Source organism: Marmota monax, unplaced genomic scaffold, assembly GCF_021218885.2.
Source record: "Marmota monax isolate L192 unplaced genomic scaffold, Marmota_monax_Labrador192_F-V1.1 WCK01_AAM20220418_F8-fsc00005, whole genome shotgun sequence".
NCBI classification, from domain to species: domain Eukaryota; kingdom Metazoa; phylum Chordata; class Mammalia; order Rodentia; family Sciuridae; genus Marmota; species Marmota monax.
The window spans coordinates 16717442-16738693 of record NW_026692254.1 but is presented as its reverse complement, the minus strand read 5'-3'; the positions used below and the strand labels follow the sequence as shown (position 1 = coordinate 16738693).

The following is a 21252-nucleotide window of genomic DNA, read 5'->3' as shown; positions in this document are numbered from 1 at the left end:
CTCAGAGCACCTGAAACAGAAGCTCACTGGATTAGACAGGGGAATGAAGGGAAGGAGGGGGACGGGAATAGGAAAGACAATAGAATGAATTGGATATAACTTTCCTGTGTTCATATATGAATACATGACTAGTATAACTCCATATCATGTACAATCAGAAGAATGGAAAGTTATACTCCATGTATGTATAATATGTCAAAATGAATTCTACTATCATGTATCTCTAAAAAGAACAAATTTAAAAACAAAACAAAACAAAACAAAAACTGCCTGTAGGGTGCAGAAGCTGCCTTAAGAGAGGAAGGCTCCCCTGCCAACCTGGTCAGATTCCTCAGAAGACCTCAGGTTGGGTCTGAAGGGTAGTGACCTTTGAGAGAGAGCAAGAGGGAGATCCATCAGAATTCAATGTTCTAGAGGCCTGGGGGGCCAGCAAATTACAGCAGAATCCACTTGTTTACATATCCTCCGTGGCTTTGAAGTTCCAACTGTTGGTTGGGGAGTTAAAAAGGAGGCTGTTTAGCCTATAAGCCTAAAATATTTATGGTTCCTCTGTAGAAAAATGTGACTAAAACCTGCTTTGGAGGAAAAGGAATTAGACAAAAGAGGAAGGCTAATTATCTTCCCTCCCAAGTAAACCTGGGTGTGGCACTAACCATAAGGGTAGGTGTTAGTGCCGAGTGACTGCAGGTGACAGTACACACAGTACCAGGCAACGGGAGCTTCATGTGTGGGAATTGCCTTGGTCCTCCCAGGTCTGTGAAGGAGGGGCTGTTTATTATAATGCATCCTCATTTCACAAATGACAATCACAAAACTAGCAAAGGCAAAGTAGGGATGGGGCTCTCTGTAAAACAGTATGGTTATACTTTGGTTGCCTCAGCCAAAGGGATTATGGTCCTGCTAGGAGATCACCCTGTCTTGGCTGTCTACTGGATAGTCTATGTCCTGGAAGGGTTTGATTTGCACTGATAAACCAGCAGCTAGTGTATTGTCTCCCCCTCTGGTCAGACAGTAAACAGAACTGTCTTCCTATATCGACATGTCTTTCTAAGAAAAAAGATCAAAATTAATTAGTTAATTGAAATGGGCCACAAATATATGGAACAATTTTTGTGTCTGGGCTGTGATTTCCTGTCTGGCTGATTGGCTTAACCCCGAGCAGTGTGTGGCCTGGGCTGAAAACATGAGCTGTACCTGGCTTTATGCCCTGAGGCCGGGGGCCAAGGAGGTGCCACCAACAGGGCCATGATGCAGTGACATTAGCACAAACACGCCATGTGATGCCTCCCTTAAATCGTTCCAGAGTCATAGCCCTTGCAGGGCTACCCATAAAAGGAAGCCTTTTTTTACTCTGTGGGATTCAAGACCTTGTTTACACTATTTCCACAAGAAAACTCCCCAGTAGACTCCAGAAGGATTTATGAGCTGATAAAACTCTTCTGTTAAAAAGCACATTTTTTACCACTGGTAAGCTCTGATGAGAAAAGCACTGTCCTCTACTGAAAGTTCATGGGGCACCATCTGGGGTAGCAACAAGGCTGCAATGGGACTCCTGCCTGGTTTTGAAGCAGCTTCCCAGGATGGAACTATACCCCTAAGAGTCTGTGTGGCAGCCAGGGTTGTATGCACACAGACACGCTTCCATATTCCCACCCTTCTCTTGGTCCTTGACATCTGACATCTTGAACTGAACAGGCTGTGATCTATGGAAAGTGTCAGTGAGCCGAGTGGCACTGGGCATCTCATGACCCAAGCATTCCTGCTGGTGGACGTTAGTTGAGTCTCAGCCCAGTGTCGACCTTCACTGCAGAAAGACTAGATTCCAGAGAGGTTCTGCAGGGCTGAGTATGTACTCCTCCTAGCATCCCTGAATAGCCAGGGCTGTTCTGAGCCACTTCCTAGCCAGGATGGAGGTGGCAGGGCTGCCAGTTAGAAAAAGTGCAAATTCCAAGCATGCCATCTCAATCCAGCACCTGCTTGCTGCAGGCCCTGCAAAGGCAGAGCCCTGGCTCCACGATCCAGGACACACTGAAGCCAATGAGTCCTGGTGGATACCTCAAGTCAGATTCCAACAAGTCAGCAAGGAGAACCCTGGGCAGCAGAGAAGTATGGCTTGCATGCTGTGGCAAAGTTCACACCAGGGCTAACTGGGTAGGTGCAGTCATCCTGCCTGTGTAGCGCCGACTCATGCACTTGATTTCCACAAAACCAACCTAGGATTTCCAGCAATGTGGGCACTTTAATCAGCAAAAGGAAAAACTCCTTGAAAATCACAAAAATGATCAGATACTACCAAGTGTGTTTCTATGAGTTGATGACTCTCTTGAGTTTAAAAAGTTCAAATTCTTTCCTGAATCCTGCAGAATAAAAAGCTGATGTGCAGGGCTGTGGACATGCTACCAGAACAAGTGGCTTCTTTGCCTGAGTTTTTATAGCTGAGTTCACCCTCTGCTCTATCCCTTATCCTGCAGTGTTAGAGCTGGGGCCTTTAATGCCTCCAGATTTCATGATATCGAGGATCACTCCTTACTTATCTTTGTGACTTTAATAGCCAGCATGTACCTGGAACATTCAGTGATGTTTGTGGCCTAGGTACTGGGATCTGAGCATAAAACAGGGTTCAGGACAGGCTTTGTCATCACTTTAAAATGTGGATGCAGCAGGGAACCACAACCAAAGCTGATCTCATGACACTTGCTGAATTAATTCAAACTGAGTTATGAGGCTGAGACTTGAATACCCTGGGGCTCAGACTGCAATCTTTCCTCTAAGGCTAGAAGACTATGTAATACTGAGGAATGAGGGCTTGGCTACTCCTGAGGCAACTGACTTTATGTATAGGCATCACTAAACTGCTGAAGGGTCTTCCTGATACTGAGTTGAGTCCCCTAGGGGCTATGACATGGCTAGAGAGTACCTGTTCCAACAGCAGAACCACAATGGTGAAAGGTTTCCTCTCCCACTTGAGACCCAGTAGGTTTTAGGCAACTCCCAAGGGCTTAGGACTCTGCTCTCCTCTGGGATAAACAAAGTCCATTTTTTTTCATCCTTATAACAAAAGAACTCCTCTCCCAGAACCCTTCAACTTCACTAAGCTCATCAGTAAATTCAGAAGGATGACACATCCACTCCCTATGAAACCAGCTCACCTCCCTTTTTTCTTTTCTTTTCTTAGAAGGGAGATAAATTTGCCAAAGGGGTTCTGGATGGCAAAGCAGAAATGCCTTGTGAATTAAACATTTCTTATCCAAGGGTAACCTCTCTGTGTAAACTTCCTCATCCTCCACGCTGGGAACAGGAAGTCCACTGCCTTTCCCATGGCAGGTGGGCTGCTTCCCAGGCATATTGAATTAATAGTGAAACTCCAGTCATCTGGAAATGGATCAACTTCAAGAGTCCTACAAGTTTCCCAGAGACAAACATTTATCCAAGTCTAAGAAAAAGCACAAAAGCAATACCTCTCCCTCAACCAGCACCAAACCACAGGAACAAAACTCACACCTGCTTTCCTGGGCTATTTCTAAGCTTGCTAAATACCACTAATTCTAGTATTCAAATCTATTCTGGCACTATGTACCTTTATGCAAATTCAGTGGGCATCAGGGCTCATAGCTCCCTTTCTTACATTTTACCTCAGCAGTTACTGTTCAAGGTGGGCAGCAGATGGCCACCTATAAGGGACACTGCATGTACAGAAGGTGGAAACCAGCTTTCAGGACTCCCAGAGCTTCTCTGAGTAATCCCCTCCCACACTGAAAACTTGGAGGAGTTGGAAGCAGTAGAGTGTTCCTTCTGGGATTAGGTCAGAAAGGACACCGGAGGCCACTTTGCTTATGGATCACTAGCTCCAGGGCAAGGCAGAGCAGGCAATCTATAGGTCTATGGGCCCAATTTGGCCTGCTGTCTCCCTGAATTTGTAGGGCCTCTGAACTACAAATGGCTTTTACATTTACAAATGGTTGGGGAAAAAATTAAAGAAAAACTGTTATGTGACAGCACAGAGTTACATGAAATTCAAATTTTAGTATCCAAAAGTAAAATTTTATTGGACCTCAGCCATGCTCATTTATATGATCTCTATGGCTGCTTCTGCACACAGCAGCAAAGCTGAGTAGTTGCAATCAAGACTGTGAGGGCCCACAGAACCAAAAATATTTACTGTCTGACTATCTGGCCCTTTAGAGAGTTTGCTGAGCCCTGCTCTAAGGGAAGCCATCTGTGTGTCATAAAGGACATTCCAGTGGTGCTATGGGGAGGTCCACATAGAAAGTGAGACCTTACATGGTGCACATCCACATTGGTGCCTTGGAAGAAGATCTGCCACCCTGAGTGAGCCTTCAGAGGACCACAACCCCATTTGCTTGACAGCAAGAACCCAGAGACTTCAAGCCAGAGCCATCCCACTAAGCCACTCCCAGATTCCTCATCTTCAGAAACTCTGTGAGATAATTGATACTAATTGTTGTTTTCAACTATCAGGTTTTGCGTATAGGTGGGGAGAGGTGGGATTATATGCTGGGCAAGGTCTCTTCCAACTTTGGGTTGTGGAGTTCTGAAAAGCCTGTACTAGGAGGTCTCTTTGACAAGGGATAATGGGAGGCCCAGCAGGCCTAGGACTGCCCCCAGGCTCAAGCCACTCCCTGATTTCCTATGCTCAGAGGAGAAAATGGAACACCCTCCCACCACATACACACACATACTAGCCAATGAGAGGAGGATGCCTTCATGGGGGCATTCTTTGGCATTCTCCTTGCAGCTTTCTTTCTTAATTCATGCAAAGTGTCCCTGGGACAGAACAGGTTTCTGCTGGATTGATGTTCAGAAGCAGCAACTAATGAACATAATGTTTACTGCATACCACCTTGAAGCAGAGGGTGCTGTATTGAGTTCCCCGCTTCACTCACACAGCTAGAGCCAGGGGAATGAAGCTCACTTCCTGTACATGGAATGCAGTTTTGGGAGTAACAATCAAAGTGCTTTGAAATAAAAAACAAGACTTTGTTTTGCTGATAGACAAAGACTTCCCTTTTTGAGGCTGTGGGATCCTAAGATGGTCTCAAGATCCCCACCTCTGGTGTAAACAGAGTCCCCTCATCTGTATGTATGGCAGGGGGTCTTGTAAACATGACACTTGACTCCTTTAATTTTGAATTGCACAAAAGTGTGATTATCCTGGGTGGATCTGACTTAATCAGGATAAAAACAGTAGAAGCAGAAAAGTCTTGTAGGTATTGAAGAAATAAGCTGCTCTCCCATGATGGTCAATGGAAGTGGCATGTGGCAAGGACTCAAATGGCCTCCAGGGCTGAATATGGTGCCCAGTCAACAAGTGGTAAGAGCACAGGGACTTCAGTCCTACAGCTACGAGGAGCCAACTCCTGCTAACAACCTGAGGAGCTGGAAGATGACTCTGAGCCTTAGATGAGATCACAACCTGTTCAACACTTTGATTTCAGCTTCATAAGACTGAGCAGAGGAGCTGGCACACCTGCATGGATCTCTGGCCCAAGACCACCTGAGAGACCATGTGAGAAAGCTTTCATGGCTGCTGGGGTCCATTCCCTTGTGCTCACAGACATGTGTCCAACTCCTGCCTGTAAATCATCCTGCCACTATGGGGCTCCAGCCTTGTCAGTACTTTACTTACTTACTGAAGGAGGGTGTATGGGTAGGTAGGAAGATCTGTGTGACATTTCATGCAGACATAAAAACAGCCCAACAATTCCTCTGGAGTGCTTTCTCAAGTAAAGCAAAACCTGTCTTGAAAAGCATTTTTAGAAAATTCCCAAAGTTTTGATATACTAGTAGAACCTACTTCTTATCTAGCTATTGGGATACAGAAGAATCTCTGAGCCTGGGCCTTAATGTACACATAAAAAATTAGCCTGATGCTCCCATTCTATACCTGTCCTGTAACTGATGATCCAAACAGAACATCTTTATATCTCCCCAACTTTACTCCAGGAAGAACAACTAGTCCTCCACCCACTTCAGCAGCCTGGACCTCTACCAAGCCACAAAACACCAGGTGGGTGTTATAGTTTGATACTAAAGTTCTCCAAAGGCCATGTGTTGAAGGCATGGTCCCCAGCTTGATGCTGCTGGGAGATAGTGGAACCTTTAGGGAAGTGGGGCCTACTGGGAGCTCTTCAAAATCATTAGGGCATGTCCTTGAAGGGGACAGTAGGACCCCATTTCCTTCTGGCTTACTTCTGCTTCGAGGCCATGGGGTTTGCAGTTTTGCTTTGGTATGCATTTCTGACATGATGTGCTGGCCTATCCCAGCCCCTGAAGCAACATGCCAACTGATCAACAACTGAAACCACCACAACTGTGGGCCAAAAGAATCCTTTTCTTTTTGTAAGTTGATTATCTGAGGTATTTGTTAGAGTGATGGAAAGTTGACAAATGTTGGGAGCATTTCCAAGAAGCATTGAGAAGTGAGGCCTATGAAGCACATACCCCCATTACATAAAAGTTTTCAGAAGCCAAACCCTTGAAGTTGACTTAAGAGTAGTAAGTATTGTGGGGCTGGGATTGTGGCTCAGTGGCAGAGTGCTTGCCTCTCACATGTGAGGCACGGGTTCAATCTTCAGCACCACATAAAAATACATAAACAAAATAAAGATTTAAAAAAATCAGATATTTATTTTTTTAAAAAAGAAAGGAGTAGTAAGTATAGTGTTGTTGACTTTGTTTTTTTTTAATCCTTACGTGGAAAAGATGAGCAAAGATTGCTTTAGTCAAATATTTTATGGAGACATTGGGACTCAGAAACAGAGCAAACTGAAAATTAGAACTGAATAATTAAGGAATTAGGGTGTTAGCCCAAAAGGCATAGGACCTGTAAGATCTTCTGAAGAGGATAAATAAGGCTGTTCTAATCTGCTCGGTATCATCACCACACCCATAGGACCAGAAAGAATTTCTGGTTCCTGTAATTTTTAATCTTACATGACTCAGGAAAACAGTTATTTGAGGAAATAAATCAAAAGGGAGCTGAGGGGGCTCAGAAAATACATACAGCATGTCGGGGCAGTTGTCCGGCTTGTCTAGAAGGCCACCTTCCATGACGAAGCGAAGGACTTGCTCGTTGGACAAGCCCTGGTACGGCTGCTCGGCCAGTGTGGCGATCTCCCAGAGGACAACCCCGAAGGACCTACAGGGAGAAAAGATACATGAGCAGCTTGGAGAATGACGGGCAGGACCATTCTGCCCCCCTTTTCCAATATTTCCTCAACCTTAGGCACTGAAAAACTGTCCTCCTGGAGGTGACTGCTTGGCAGTGAGCCAGGCACTTCGCTGAATGTGGGACATCTGCCTTCCCCCATCACCACTGATGTTCCCTGCAACTTTAGCCCTCATGGCAGAGCTGAGGCAACTGATGCTGGGGGAGCTTTCAGCAATCCCTACATGGTGCAGAAGTTCCTGATTTAGATCACAGCCCTCAGTGCTTAGTTCCAGCCATTTACCCCCACAGGGAGGTACTTTCCAAATTTGTTTTATTCTAAGAATAATAAAAAAAAAAAATGCAGACCTCCAGGTTCTAGCCAGTCACTGACTTGGGATAATAAATCTTAACAAGCTCCTCCGGAGATTCTTATGATCAGCTTAGAAATCTTTATCCCAGAATTTCTGAACACTGCTACACAAGAGAACCTCCTGGGAGTGTTTTAAATAGACTGATGCCTGGGCTCCCAGTAAGAGCTTTTATTTGATTGGTCGGGGGCCCTGGGCCTTGGAATGTTTAAAAGCTCTACAGGGATCATGATTTGACTCAGGAGAGAGAAGAGAACCCTTGAACTTGCAAAGAGCCCAGGAGCTGCTGGCTCAGAGGCCTTGCCCCACAGGTAGGGGTCTCGGGTGGGCTGCATTGGCCCATGAGTAGTGAGTGACACAACAATAAGAATCTCCTTCCACAGAGGCTCACTGAACAATGAACTTGGTAGGCAAAGAGGTGAGCAGTTCTACCATTCCTGCAGATTTGCCTATCAGTTCAGAAGTTCAAATTAAAACAGGCATTTATGTAGAAATTTCAGATAGATAATGTTCAAGAAAGCAATGCTGTAATCTGCAAAATCAATGTAGCTTCCCAGGGTAAATGCCCACCTTCACAAATTCTTCCTGACCTATTTGCACTATGCCAGGGTCACATCAGTGGAATAAGTCAGACTGCCTGTGAGCAAGTTGCCTATGAGGCTTCTCGTGGAACCTGGCACAGGGTACTAGCCAAGCCTCACGGAAAAACCTGTGGCAAGGTATTTCCCACCCAGAGCTCTAAGAAGCTTGGGGGATTGACTGTATCAGAATGTTTTATTCACTGCTTCAGTTCTTTCCCATGAACAAAAAGTTTTTGTATAAATTGATATAAAAAGCACATTAGAAACAGAACCTTAGCAATCAGAGGACTGACCCACCCATGGTCCTTTCTAACTGCAGGTAACCAAGAAATAGTCTTCAGAAGTACAAAGAGACCCATAAAAACCAAAGCATGGCTTTTAAAAGAACTGGGCAAAGGAATCAAGTTTTCCATCAACTCAATAGTGGGGAAGCTCTGCTTTCCCAAACCTGCCCGTCACAGAAGCAGCATACGCTCAGAGGCTGCAATGCCACCCAGCAAAAGTGATGAGCTTTCTATTTTTGCCAACTACCGGCTGGTATGAGAAATGATCTGAGGACATGGCTTCTGCCAACCCCACTTCTCTAGCCCCACCACTTTTCCTGGCCAGGTCACCAGTTTTCAGGCAGCCAGTTCTAACTGGATGGCTCCACCCAGGCCCTTGGAGCCCCATAGCTCTACTCCAAGCTCCTCCACAAACTCAGTGTGTCTCAAGCTGAACTATCAGGCTTCCTGTTCTTCTCTCAGCCTCCCTACAGCCAATGTCCCATTCCACTGGAGTGGTACACCTGTGGTCACCCTAGCCTCTTTGAGGTCTCATGACTTGGCAGTTAAGACCCAGGTTTGTTCAAGCCGTATGTGGTTCCTCCTTCTCCACCCCCAGTGCTTCCTTTGTGCAGGTGGTCTTCCTTGCCCAGCCTATTGCACCCTTCCATTCCAGCTAATGTGAACTTCTTTCTTGTAACACAGCTCTAGGTCACTCTCCTATTCAGAAACCTTAATTTTCAGAGCCTGCAGAATAGATCCCAAATCCCTAACACAGTAACCATGTAAATAACCTGATTTCCTCAAGAAAGTACTACTATTCCCCATTCTCCCCCAGCATTCCCTGCCAGGAACCCCTTTCCCCATTGCTTCATTGGTGGCAGTGGGGTGGTCCTACAACTTCATCTCGTCTATGAAGGTTTCCTTGACCCCAACCTGCCAGGTCACTTTCTCTTCTCTATAAGACTTAATCCCTTGTGGACAGGGATGGCTTCTTTTGTTGTATGTGCTTCTTCCACAAACTGATAACGTCACAATCACACATATGAAATAAAACAGGAAGCAATAGACACAGTTCACCACTAATTCTTATTATATTGAACTACAAATTTTTTTTTTCCTGAATGACTCTTGTCTGATGTCAGTTTCATCTGTCCTTGTGACACTAAGTGCTCCAGTCTGTAGTTGTCCTTCACAGTTCAATACAAAACTACATTCCATTCTTTTTCTGCTCCGGGGTTCAGGGCTGTGTCATTTCTACCTAACACCAGTTGTCATAACAGCCATTTAAACATCTATCTAAGTACCACAGAAGGAGCAGAGAGCACAGGCATCCCTAGACATTCTTCACCTAACTGACAAGCCAGTAGAGCCCAGAGAAGCCTGGTGACTTGACCAAGGCCACGTAGTCAGGCAGAGGCACTGAGAAATATGCATCACCTGTATGTTTTTCAAAGAAGGCATTTCACTGCATGAACTTACCTACTAATGCCTTCACCCAAAAGCAAGTATTTTGTGGACAGATTTAATCTTTAAACATTAGACAAATGCCTCTTTGTAAAGTCTTCTTTAAGCATGAACACTGGGGTGTTTCCTCCAAGTACACAGACCCCACGGTATCATCTTACTTGGTGGGGAAAGAGGTTAGTGCATATCTGTTCTAGCCACCAGCAAATTGACACCTACAAAGAAATCCATATTCCCCATTGTTCGGAATTAGTCACCAAAGAAGCAAATAACCTTGGAATTTGTGCCTCTCTGGAAAATTGCTTAACAAGTCAAGAAATGAAGACTGTGTGGGGGGGTGGTGCACAGGAAGGGAGCAACAATATGCTGTCAAGTCCCACTCCCCATCCTCTGCCTAGTTTTCTTCCTTCCTTTAATATTTACCTTTTTTTTTAGTTGCAGTTGTACACAATATCTTTATTTTATTTATCTATTTTTATGTGGTGCTGGGGATCAAACCCAGTGCCTCATACATACTAGGTGAGCACTCTACTGCTGAACCACAATCCCAGCCCCCTCTGCCTGGTTTTCCACATATCTAGGGGCACACCATGCTCTTTAATCCACATGGGCCATTTGAGAAGGATGAAGGAACTGCAAAAGGAGCAGCCACAGTTCCCAAAGGCCCAAGGACCCAAGGAATAAACCTAGGATACAGCAGGACCCCAGGGTATTAAACTAGAGGACAGAGACAAGTCTTGGATGACTCCATAGCCTGACCAAGAACAGAGCAGTATGTGTGACTATGCTGCAGACAGAAGGGCAAAAACGGTGTCCTAGAGAGGCCGACTGTAAGAAGGGTGTGAGAAAAATATAGACATTTGAAAAGTCCAGCTGGCCAGGCTGAGGGAGTGAACACGTAGCCCCTGGAAGCATCTCTGCAGAAGCTCAAATGCCAGCTGTGAAGGATACAGTAAGGGGATTCAGGACACTGACCTCTGGGGTGTCTCCCAACCTTAGGATTCTGAGTTTTCGTCTACAAAACCCAGACAAAATTCTTCATATTTCCTAGTCCTTAACTATTTAGGAATGATTGTTTTGTGCTACTGAACATCATCTAAAATTATTTCCATTCTTTAGAGAGGGGACAGCTTCAGGATAGAGCCCAAGAAGCACCCTGGCCTTCCCCAATGTGTTATCCTCAAAGGCCTGGATAAATGCCCAAAAGCCCAAAGCACTTCCAATGCCTGGCTATTTAAGGGAATGAATTCCAAATGCCTACTGTCCTTTATGGATATCTTTTCTTACTTGTTCATAATGGCTATGTAGTCTCAACCTTTGTTGGTCTCTGAAGTGACAGTTGGTAACTGAATTTGGTGAGAGTGAGCCTGTGAAGTATTAACAACTCTAGCTTTATCTTCCTACCCTGCTTCTGTTTCCTACCCTATAAATTGACCTCAAAGCTTCTGGAAGCAAAAAGCTTAGACAAACAGATGCATGTGTGCACCCAGGTATGCCCTCTTCTGACACCTCAAATTTCTAACACTTTGATTTAACAGAAAAGAGGTAACCATCTTGGGTAAGCTGACTGTAGAACAGATCTAATCCTTTAGCTCAAGAAACAATCAGGCTTGGCTGGGTCATATTCAAATGCTATTTTCAATTTGTACCTGTCTTCAAAATAAGATCTAAGGCCCTTGACTGTGAAGGAAAAGTTCATGAGGTTAAAAAATGATGTCAGTCACTATTGAAATAGTTCCCTTATGCAGTCATCCGGACAGTTGGAGTAAACAACTACCATTTCTGTATACAACAGCAATGGGATCTCCCAAGAGGAAAGCCAAGACACTCACTGACATTTGAGAAAGTGGATTGATATGCCAGGGCTTTTGTCTGCCAAGAATCTCAGTTTTATTTCAGAACCTGACTGCCTTTATACAATGTGTCCAGGGAATACAATAAAGAGTACTACAGGAAAGTCTTTGCATCCCTTAGCTGATGATCTTCCACCATAATACATTTTTATAACTAAGGGAGGTATTTTGCTTTCTATAACCATCTATGGGGACAAAGCCATGAACACCCATTGGGAGAAGACAGACAGCAGATGGAGATCAACACATCAAGAAACATAAGCTTTGGGTCCAAATAAAGTGTTCTCTGCAATCTGAAGGTTCAATTAGGTGACACAGGCACACACGTATGCAAATGCATCACACACAGGCACACCATCTACTGTCGTAGGCAAAGGGAGAAACAAAGAGATGTGAAACCTTTTGGCATGTCCCAGCTCCCAGAAACACAATCAACATCTGCTAAAGACTTAAAAAAAGAAAAAAAAGTTGGTCCCACAAATGCCCTTCTATCCTTAGCTAGCCCACTAATAACAGGACCACTTCAAAGCCCACACTTCCAGCTTTAAAGTCATTTTTCAGCTTTAGTCCATAAAACACTGAGCTAAAGCTGGAAACAGATAGCAATGAGCAGAGATCAGGAGGAAAATAAAACCCTTGAGCCTGACTGGTGGCATGTGCGAAGGCTGGATGCCTTGGGCTGGCCTTGCAGAAAAAGGCTCTCATACCAGACGTCTGAATGAGTGGTGAAGACTCCATCCTTGAGGGACTCAGGAGACATCCAGCGCACAGGCAGCAACCCTTTCCCTCCTTTCCGGTAATAGTCTGTCTCATAGATATCTCTTGTCATACCAAAATCTGGAAGGTGCAGAGAAAGCACACAGTTATGCTGCAGGAGCAGCTCTTAAGGTAGAAGCAAGTATATGGTCACTGTCAAAGCACAGGGCCCTTCACCCCTTCTGTGTTCAAGGTACATACAGACTTACTCCACTTTGAGATGGACTAATATAAAGGCTTGCAATTTCATAAGGAAGGAATAGTAAAGGGTGATTAATCACATAACAAGAAAATATCAAGAAATCTCTGCTTTTAAATACATTTATACTCTGGTTCCTTTAAGCATTTAATTCCCTTGCTGCATTTAAAATGAGAGACCATTGACAAATTATTCAGTCCCAAGATTTATCAAGAAAATATGTATTGCATAAACTAAGGATCAGTGACATATAATTCTAAAACCTGATCAAAGAAACAAGAGAGTGTAGCCTCTCATTTACTTGATAGCAAGGCCTATGGCCAGGGAAAAGCAAGGAACTTCATTACTTAAAAAAGGGGACAATATTTCCTGTAACAATTCACAGTACAAAAATGTACAATAAGGGCTGGGGATGTGGCTCAAATGGTAGTGTGCTCGCCTAGCATGCGTAAGGCACAGGGTCCAATTCTCAGCACCACATAAAAATAAAATAAAGATATTGTGTCCACCTAAAACTAAAAAATAAATATTTAAAAAAATGTACAATAAGGCACTGTAGAGATGATATTTAAAAATTCTTGCATTTTCTATGTCTCTAGAAGATGTCACAGAATTACGTTTGATGGCAGGTTTGCTTTATAATCCTGAATTATTGCTTCTTTTGTTGGATTTTGATTTTCTACTCAATCATACAACCTTTTCTAACATGGACTCTTCCTTTCTCCGAGAAAGGGTTTCACTGATTTTAAAAAATGTCTATTATGTCTCTAACTTGTGCCATAAAGAGGTAAAGCTATACAGCAAAAACACAAGGAGAACAAAGTTTCTTGGACATTAACCAACATAATTTACTTGCATGCTAAGGACCATCAGGTTGGCTTCAGTGAAATTATTTGTCATGCCTGTAATCCATGAGACAGTGGGCACTGGGAAAACATTTATGAAACCTTGTGAAGTATACAAATGAAGTCTTATCTCTGAATTAATCCAGTGACATGCAAATAAGAGCATTTGCTTTTGCTGTCAAAAACTGGAAAAGAAGTAGGGGGCATGGGGGTAGGAAAGATGGTGGAATGAGAAGGACATCATTACTCTAGGCATATCTATGATTGCATGAATGGTGTGACTCTACTTTGGGTACAACTAGAGAAGTAAAAAAATTGTGCTCCATTTGTATACAATGAATCAAAGAGCATTCTGCTGTCATGTATAACTGAGTAGAACAAATAAATTAAAAAAAAAAGGGAAAAGAATAAAATCCCAGAAAAAAATTCTCTTCCCAAATACAGCTAAAATTTTTTTATTCTAAAAAGAAAAACCAGGCTCATAGGACTGAAGGAATCTGCTCCTCAGCCTCACTGGGTGCCTCACTGCACACTGGGCAGAAGATACATTCTAAGTCCCTCAAGTGAGTGGGTTGGGGAAGGAGGACTGCCTCTTGGGCCCCTTCTTCCTCCTGAAGGGCTGCACAGCCAAGCTGGGCTTCATGGGGCACCAAATGTGAGGATTCCTCAAGGGGCCAGGTCTAGGGACACACTGGGGGATCCTGGATGTGTAACTCCAATGACTAAATGATATCTGATCTATGATGTGGTTATATTCTAGCATCTCCAGATACTGTAAATAAATGCCAAATAAAGACATTCACCTCTGCTTTGGAAACCACTCACTAGGGACCAAAACATTTCATTTGAAAAATCATTGCTAAAGGAAAAAAAAAAAAGTATTGCTAAATGCGGGCAAACACTTAAGAGCACAAGGTTTGAGAGCTAGACAAAGAGGTTAAACTGTAAGTAGTTGTCTTTGCATGTTAAGTCTTCTCTGCAGATTCTGAGTATAAATATTTCTTTCTTTCTTTTTTTTTTAAAATGAACTATCATCCTATCATAGTGGGAAGATGAAGGTCATGGTAAAAGCAGGTGGTTTCCTGAGAAACACTATATGTTTTTGTTAGGGAGATTGAAAGACCAGAGCAAAAACAAACTAAAAGGCTGAAAACAGTTTCAGCCTTTCAGAGATTCAATCCAATACTTTTTTTTTGTTGTTACAGTAGTGAGCGGTGGAAACACAGAGTCTACTTGGTAGTGTGGTAAGCCCAGATCACAACAATAACTGTCCTAACAGCAGGGTCAACAGCATGAAGGCTGATGGACCTCAGATATGAAACCCATTAAGCCATGATCTTCCTCAACTGAGGGACTGCCGTAACTGTCCCTGCCACCATTCCTGCTCTGTTGCAGTGGCTTCATTGTGGAGGCACTTTACCTCTTAGAAAACTCTGTGGGAGAAGGAAGTTTCCCTTATAAGTCAGGGAAACTGCAGGAAGATTGGATGATGATTTTTCTCCAGCTGAGATCACCTGTGGACACTGTCTTGATTATTTTTGTAGTTAATGTTGAAAAGTATTTTCCCTAAAATTTTAGGAGGAGTGGAACCTCGGGGACCATGTCAGCTACCTGGACCACCATGTCCACATGCTCTCAGGATTAGAGCCAGCCTGGGTAGGTTTGCAACTAACTAGCAACTGAAGACAATCATACTGATTGTTTTTGCACTCAGGGGATGAGCTGGAAAACCTCTCCATAGATAGGCTAATGCCCACAAGGCCCTTAAAACACTGAGATTTTGTTCTTGCTTAGATCTGGAGAGCAAAGAACATACCTCCAATTTTGACTGTGAAATCTTCGGCCACCATGCAATTTCGGGCAGCAAGGTCTCTGTGGACAAACTTGTTAGCATTGAGATATGCCATACCATCTGCAATCTCTCCAGCCATCTGGATCATCTTGCTTAGGCTTGGAGGTGCAAGGACTGGGTTATTCTGTTAGAGATTAAAAAAAAAAAAATCACTTGAGAATTTAGGAATTTTTTCTACCTCAAGTTTCTTTAGGGTATGTAAATCCATCCTTGTCCAATCTGAACATAATAGGTCATTCTGCAAAGAAATCAGGATGTGCTTATAAGGAATGTGTTATGGAGACCATGACATCTGCTTGGTGGTGAAGTCATGTCCTTGCTCCTTGATTACATCACACAGGGCTGTTAAGGAAGATACCAATTAACACTCCTTGGGACCAACATTTTCTGTTTTGGTTAAGGCAACTTTTGATATTAAGGATTTTTGGTTACTCAGATTCCTATTTGTTTAAATGTTCCTTTGATTTCCATAATCAAAGCACAGGTGAACAGAAATAGAGCACATCACAAAGGCCACACAGAAACACGAAATGTGCTTCCCATATGGACTCTGTGTGTTTTGTTTTCCACTGTCAGGAATTGTCTAACTCCTTTACTTTCCACTTACTTCTAAGGCACAAAGATATGAAGATTTATTTCTTCACTTTGTACTACTATTTTCTGTGGGCATTACGAACAAATGAAGTCCAGCTGAAGCTATCATGGAGATTATAAAACAGTGACCAGCAATATGAATAAGCATCCCCTCTTTGTAGAGAGGGCAAAACATTCACTTTAGAATTGAAAAGAATTACCCTCAAATGGTAATAAATCCATTTGGAAAAAAGAGTCATATAATACATGTCCCAAGCTCTCTATCCTAAAAAAAAAAAAGTGCAAAAACTTATCATAATGCAATAGTTTAAATGTTAACTAGCTTTTGTGGGTTCTAGTGAGACAAATTTTACCTTGTTTTCCCTATTGCAAAGGCATTTTTGCTGACAGGTTCTACACATTGCCTTCTTAGCTCAGGCCCCAAGGGCCATGGGAAATTTCCAGGGCTCTGGTATCCAACTACCTGGACTCCTGCTTGGGCTCTTCCACATGGTCTCCACCATAGTCCGATGTTGGGATGATCAACTGGCCCATGACCAAGGCTTAGAGGGTGTTGGCTCTTGCCCAGTGAGGGGCTGTTTCCACTGAAAGCCAGTATCTAGAAGCAGTTAACAACCCTTCCAGCACTTCTAGGTTGGTTCTCCACATTCCAGGACATATATGGGTTCTGAAGAGGCTATCAAGATGGTCTCTGGTGACTCAAAATACTCATCTCTCAGTTATCTGGAGAAGTGACATCATGTCACTGAGGGAAGCCAACATCATCTCCTCCTTTTACACAGGAGTCTTCTTTAGATATGCTCTCGCCACTTAGAACCTAACATTTCCTTTTAACCTTTTCAGAGCTTTAAACATGTAAATCAGGAAGTGTGCAGGTGAAATGCAAAGTAAGACTCATAACAGTTAAGTTATTGGAGTACGTATGAAGTACAGATGTTTACTATGAAGTTGTCACTCATAATATGAAATAATCAACACAAGGAACTTAATTTTAAGCACTGGGAGAAAGGGTTGACATTTTGTCAGTTCATGGTGTTACCATTATTTCATATTTCTTAAGAGAGCACAAATCTTTAATTTGGTGAGAGCTACTGAAGACAAGCATACATGCACCTATACTTAGCAGTATAAAAAAGCAATTCTGAACTGGCTGTGGGTGAGGGCAAGTAGAATATAATGTAGCTGCAGGATATGAATACTCACTTTTATACTTCACATAAGTTAGACAAAACTTAAATCTGACAAATCTAAAGGTGAATTTTAGATCTGAAAAGGACTTCAGTAACCACTTCCCAACCCTCTTACTTTACACATGAGGAAACTGAGGCCCAGAAACCTGTAGTAGCTGTTGGAGGACCAGAGGTAGTAACCACTGGCGGAGCAAGCACCAAAACCCATGTTATAAATTTTTATTCTCTGCCTGAACTGGGAAGAAGGAGGACGAGTGCCTGGAATGAGGCAAGTAGTGGATATCCCACCATACCTCCAGTAATGAAGGCAAATAATGAATATTCTGCCATATCTCCAGTCACCTACTTGATCAGGCTTGTTTTCTGCATGTGGGCTTATGGATTTAAGTGAGCCAGGAAAAGGCACTGCCATGCAGGGGTGCTGGGGACAGAGGCTGGGAGGGACAGAGGCTGGGAGAGGCATCAACCACCCTGCTCAGAGCCTTAGGCCATACTCAGGTGGTAGCTCTCAAAACACCCCAAATACCATGTGCTGTAAATAAATGAGGTCATTTGTAAATAGGTGCTTGGAACTAATATGAAGGAACTATCATTTGGGAGATGATCAGGTTGCGGATTAAAAGAAGAAAACAAAAACAGAGTGGCAACAGAAATGCAAAAGGGGTTAAAAAAAGTGGGTGGGACTTACTGTTTCCAGGGAATGCAGGCAGGTATCATGCTTAACTCATAAGTAGCAAAGGTCAGGGTCAAAGTGAGGACCTGAAACCCACTGAGGCATCGCAATGAAAGAAAGGTGTTCCTGGGATTATTTCCCAGTGTTTATCTACCAGCTAACTCTTAAAATTCATAACATGCAAGTCAGGTCTCCATATGTTAAAAAAAAACAAAAAAAACCAAAAAAAAAAAACAGCTCATGGGCTAATTGGACAGAAGGGGAGACACCACAATGACTAACACATAGGACTCTAGCATGTTGAAATTTTTATTACACTAAACAGCCATTGTGCAGCTGATATGATTATCATATCAAAAGTGCATGCAAGACACAGGATCAAGCCTGAAATGTAGACGCAAAGTTTGAGAAAGGGCTGTGTATGTGTGTGTGTGTGTGTGTGCATGTGTGGTGGGCTTGCGAGTAAGCAGATGTCTTGTGTACAGAACTGGGTGGGAAATCACCCTAGCAACTTCCCAAAGATAAGGGCAAAAATCCATCCAGCCTAACACTGAACTTCAACAAGCATTTATGGAAAGAATGCCTGCCACAAATGAGACCTGAGTTACATGCTCAATGAAAAAACTGAAGTCGATGGGTGAAGAAGGGATAAACTCATAGAACCACAAGAGGCAATTTGTGCTAGGAGATGAGTCAAGTGCACGGGGAAGTTAGTGGAGGAGGAGATGACTCCTGGCAGCAGGGCAGGCTGGCAGGCAAGGTTACGAGAGAGGGGGGCAGCACCAACATGGCCTGATGGATGGATATGAGGAAATGCAGTCACAAAGGCACAGAGCTGCTTACGTGGACAGTGATCTGAGAAAGGACAGACAAGTCCTTCTCACAAAAGTCAAGGACTGACTATAGTTGGGAAATCCTTTACATAAGGACTGTAACCAAGGTTGTAGCAAGAAACACTTGAGGCTGATTAAAAAGTAAACTGATTTAAGGACAAAACATTTTTCTACAGGTGAGATAACATGTGAGGTTGGTGAAAAACAAAACTGACCTCTATTTCTGGCCTCAGAGATCTGAGATAACTTTTGAGATCCCCCCGTGTCATCAGTTCCATGATGACCAGCGTTGGCTGGCCCTGGGACACCACGCCCAGCAACCGCACCTGTGAGGAACCAAAAAGAGAAAAGCTCAGTCGGGGAAGAGTTGTCCACACAATTACTCACGCTACTTGAAATTATCTGTGTGTTTCTGGGACCTGGTGGCCAGGAGCAGGGAGGACCAGGACATCTACCAACCAAGCTCTGCAGGTGAGGCAATGGGGTAACATAACTAGAAGGTAGAGGGCGGGACACCAAACCCACAGGTGTCACCACAGACACACTGGGGCTCTCTGGGGATGCTTTTTTTCCTCTGTCAGACCTTGGCTTTTCAGGGAACTTCTCTTACCACATGGTGACAATTGAACTCCTTCATCACTGAAGCCTCGTTCAGAAACTCAATCCTTTCACGCATGCTGGCAGCCTCGTTCACTGTCTTGATAGCCACCCTGGTTTCAGGTTCATCTTTAACCACACCCTTGGCAACTCCTTCATAGACCATCCCGAAGGACCCCTGCCCCAGCTCCCGGCTCATGGTGATTTTCTCTCGAGCGACCTCCCACTCGTCAGGAATGTACACTAGAGAAGAAACCAGGATGGAAACAGGCATGGAAAACAGCCCCCATACAGAACGTGGCTTTTGGGGGAAACTTCAGGCCAAATAATGCAAGATGCTGCTTCTTAAAATCCACAGACTATCAGGAGACAATCACATGGCTTTCTCCAAAATGTCCCCATGCCAATGACTTGAGTAAGACTGCACAAAGTACAGGTATTCTAAATCTTTGAGGATTCCAAGATAATTCAAAGATTATTATCAACATACAAGAACCAGAAGGAAGCAAAGAAGCCTAGGATAGGACAGCAAACAGTGGTTCCTTTTGGTTATTTATTTTCATCACTTTCATCTCTAGTAATTAGAAAAAAATGCAAATCAAAACTAATCAAGATTTCATCTTGCTCCAGTTAGAATAGCAGTTATCAAGAATACAAGCAACAATAAGTATTGGCAAAGGTGTGGGGGAAAAGGCACACTGATACATTGCTGGTGGAATTGCAAATTGGTACAACCATTCTGGAAAGCAGTATGGAAAACTTGGAATGGGAACCACCATTTGATCCAGCTAACCCACTCCTCAGTTTATACCCAAAAGACTTAAAAACAGCATACCACAGTGATGCAGCCACATCAATGTTTATAGCACCATAATTCACAATAACTAAACTGTGGAACCAACCTTCAATAGATGAATGGATAAAGAAACTGTGGCACCTATACACAATGGAATATTACTTAGCATTAAAAGAGAACAAAATTATGACTTTGCAGGTAAATGGATGGAGTTGGAGAATATCATGCTAAGCAAAGTAAGCAAATCCCAAAAAACCAAAGGCCGAATGTTTTCTCTGATAAATGGATGCTAATCCATAAATGGAGGTGGGGCATGGGATGAGTGGAGGAACTTTCAATTGGGTAAAGAGGAAGGAGAGAGGGGAGGAGGTAGGAAAGATGGTGGAATGAGATGGACATCATTACCCTAGGTACATATATGATTGCACAAATGGTATGACTCTACTTCATGTACAACCAGAGAAGTGAAAAACTGTGCTCCATTTGTGTACAATGAATCAAAGAGCGTTCTGCTAAACAACAACAATAAAAATACAATCATAACCCTAGACCTGAGATGGTGTTCTTCATAATAAAACATATTTCTCTGTTTTAGTGATTAAAAAAAGAAGTCATCAAAACAATCTTAAAAAAAAGTTGAAGTATTAACCCTCCACCCCCCCCCCCACAAAAAAAAAAAACCAAAACAAAACCACGACAAAAAAAAATGCAAGCTAACCACAGGAGACAGAAAAATTGAGTGAAATTGTTAAGAATTATTCTGGGTTTGAAGTTTGCTTGTCCTCATCAATGGATCCAAAAGGAAATCAGAGGAAGAGGGTAGTAGTAGGAAAGGGGGTTAGAGTTTTCATTCTGTTTTTGGTGCTGGGTATCAATCCCAGGGACTTGTGCATGCAAGGCAAATACTCTAGCAACTGAGCTATATCCCCAACAAGAGTTTTCATTCTGGAAGGGGAAAAAGTCAGAGGTGCATGTGAGAGGTGGTAACATCCTACTTCTCAGATGCATCCAAAAGAGATGTTAAGGGTTTCCAGCATAGCCTGTTTTGTCTATTCAAGTGCTACTGAATGGGGCTAGTCCATTTGAGACATGTCTAAGCACTAAATGTCAAAGACTTAGCAAAAAAAAAAAAAAAAAAAAAATTCAGTAACTTTTACATTGATTTCAACTGATGATATTTTTGGATATATTGGGTTAAATAAAACATTATTAAA

The 21252-nt window shown here is 43.1% G+C and overlaps 1 protein-coding gene across 2 annotated transcripts in view; it reads right to left on the bottom strand.

The window, feature by feature from the left end:
* The window catches only part of Igf1r (insulin like growth factor 1 receptor), a 309374-nt gene that overhangs the window by 8779 nt on the left and 279343 nt on the right, over positions 1-21252 (bottom strand). For both annotated transcript variants that reach the window (XM_046436272.2, XM_046436277.2), the window contains 5 exons: positions 19256-19485; positions 18861-18971; positions 15320-15479; positions 12411-12540; positions 7025-7159 (listed from right to left, as the gene is read on the bottom strand). In XM_046436272.2, coding sequence (XP_046292228.1) covers positions 7025-7159; positions 12411-12540; positions 15320-15479; positions 18861-18971; positions 19256-19485 — 766 coding nt within the window. The remainder of the gene's footprint in view (positions 1-7024; positions 7160-12410; positions 12541-15319; positions 15480-18860; positions 18972-19255; positions 19486-21252) is intronic.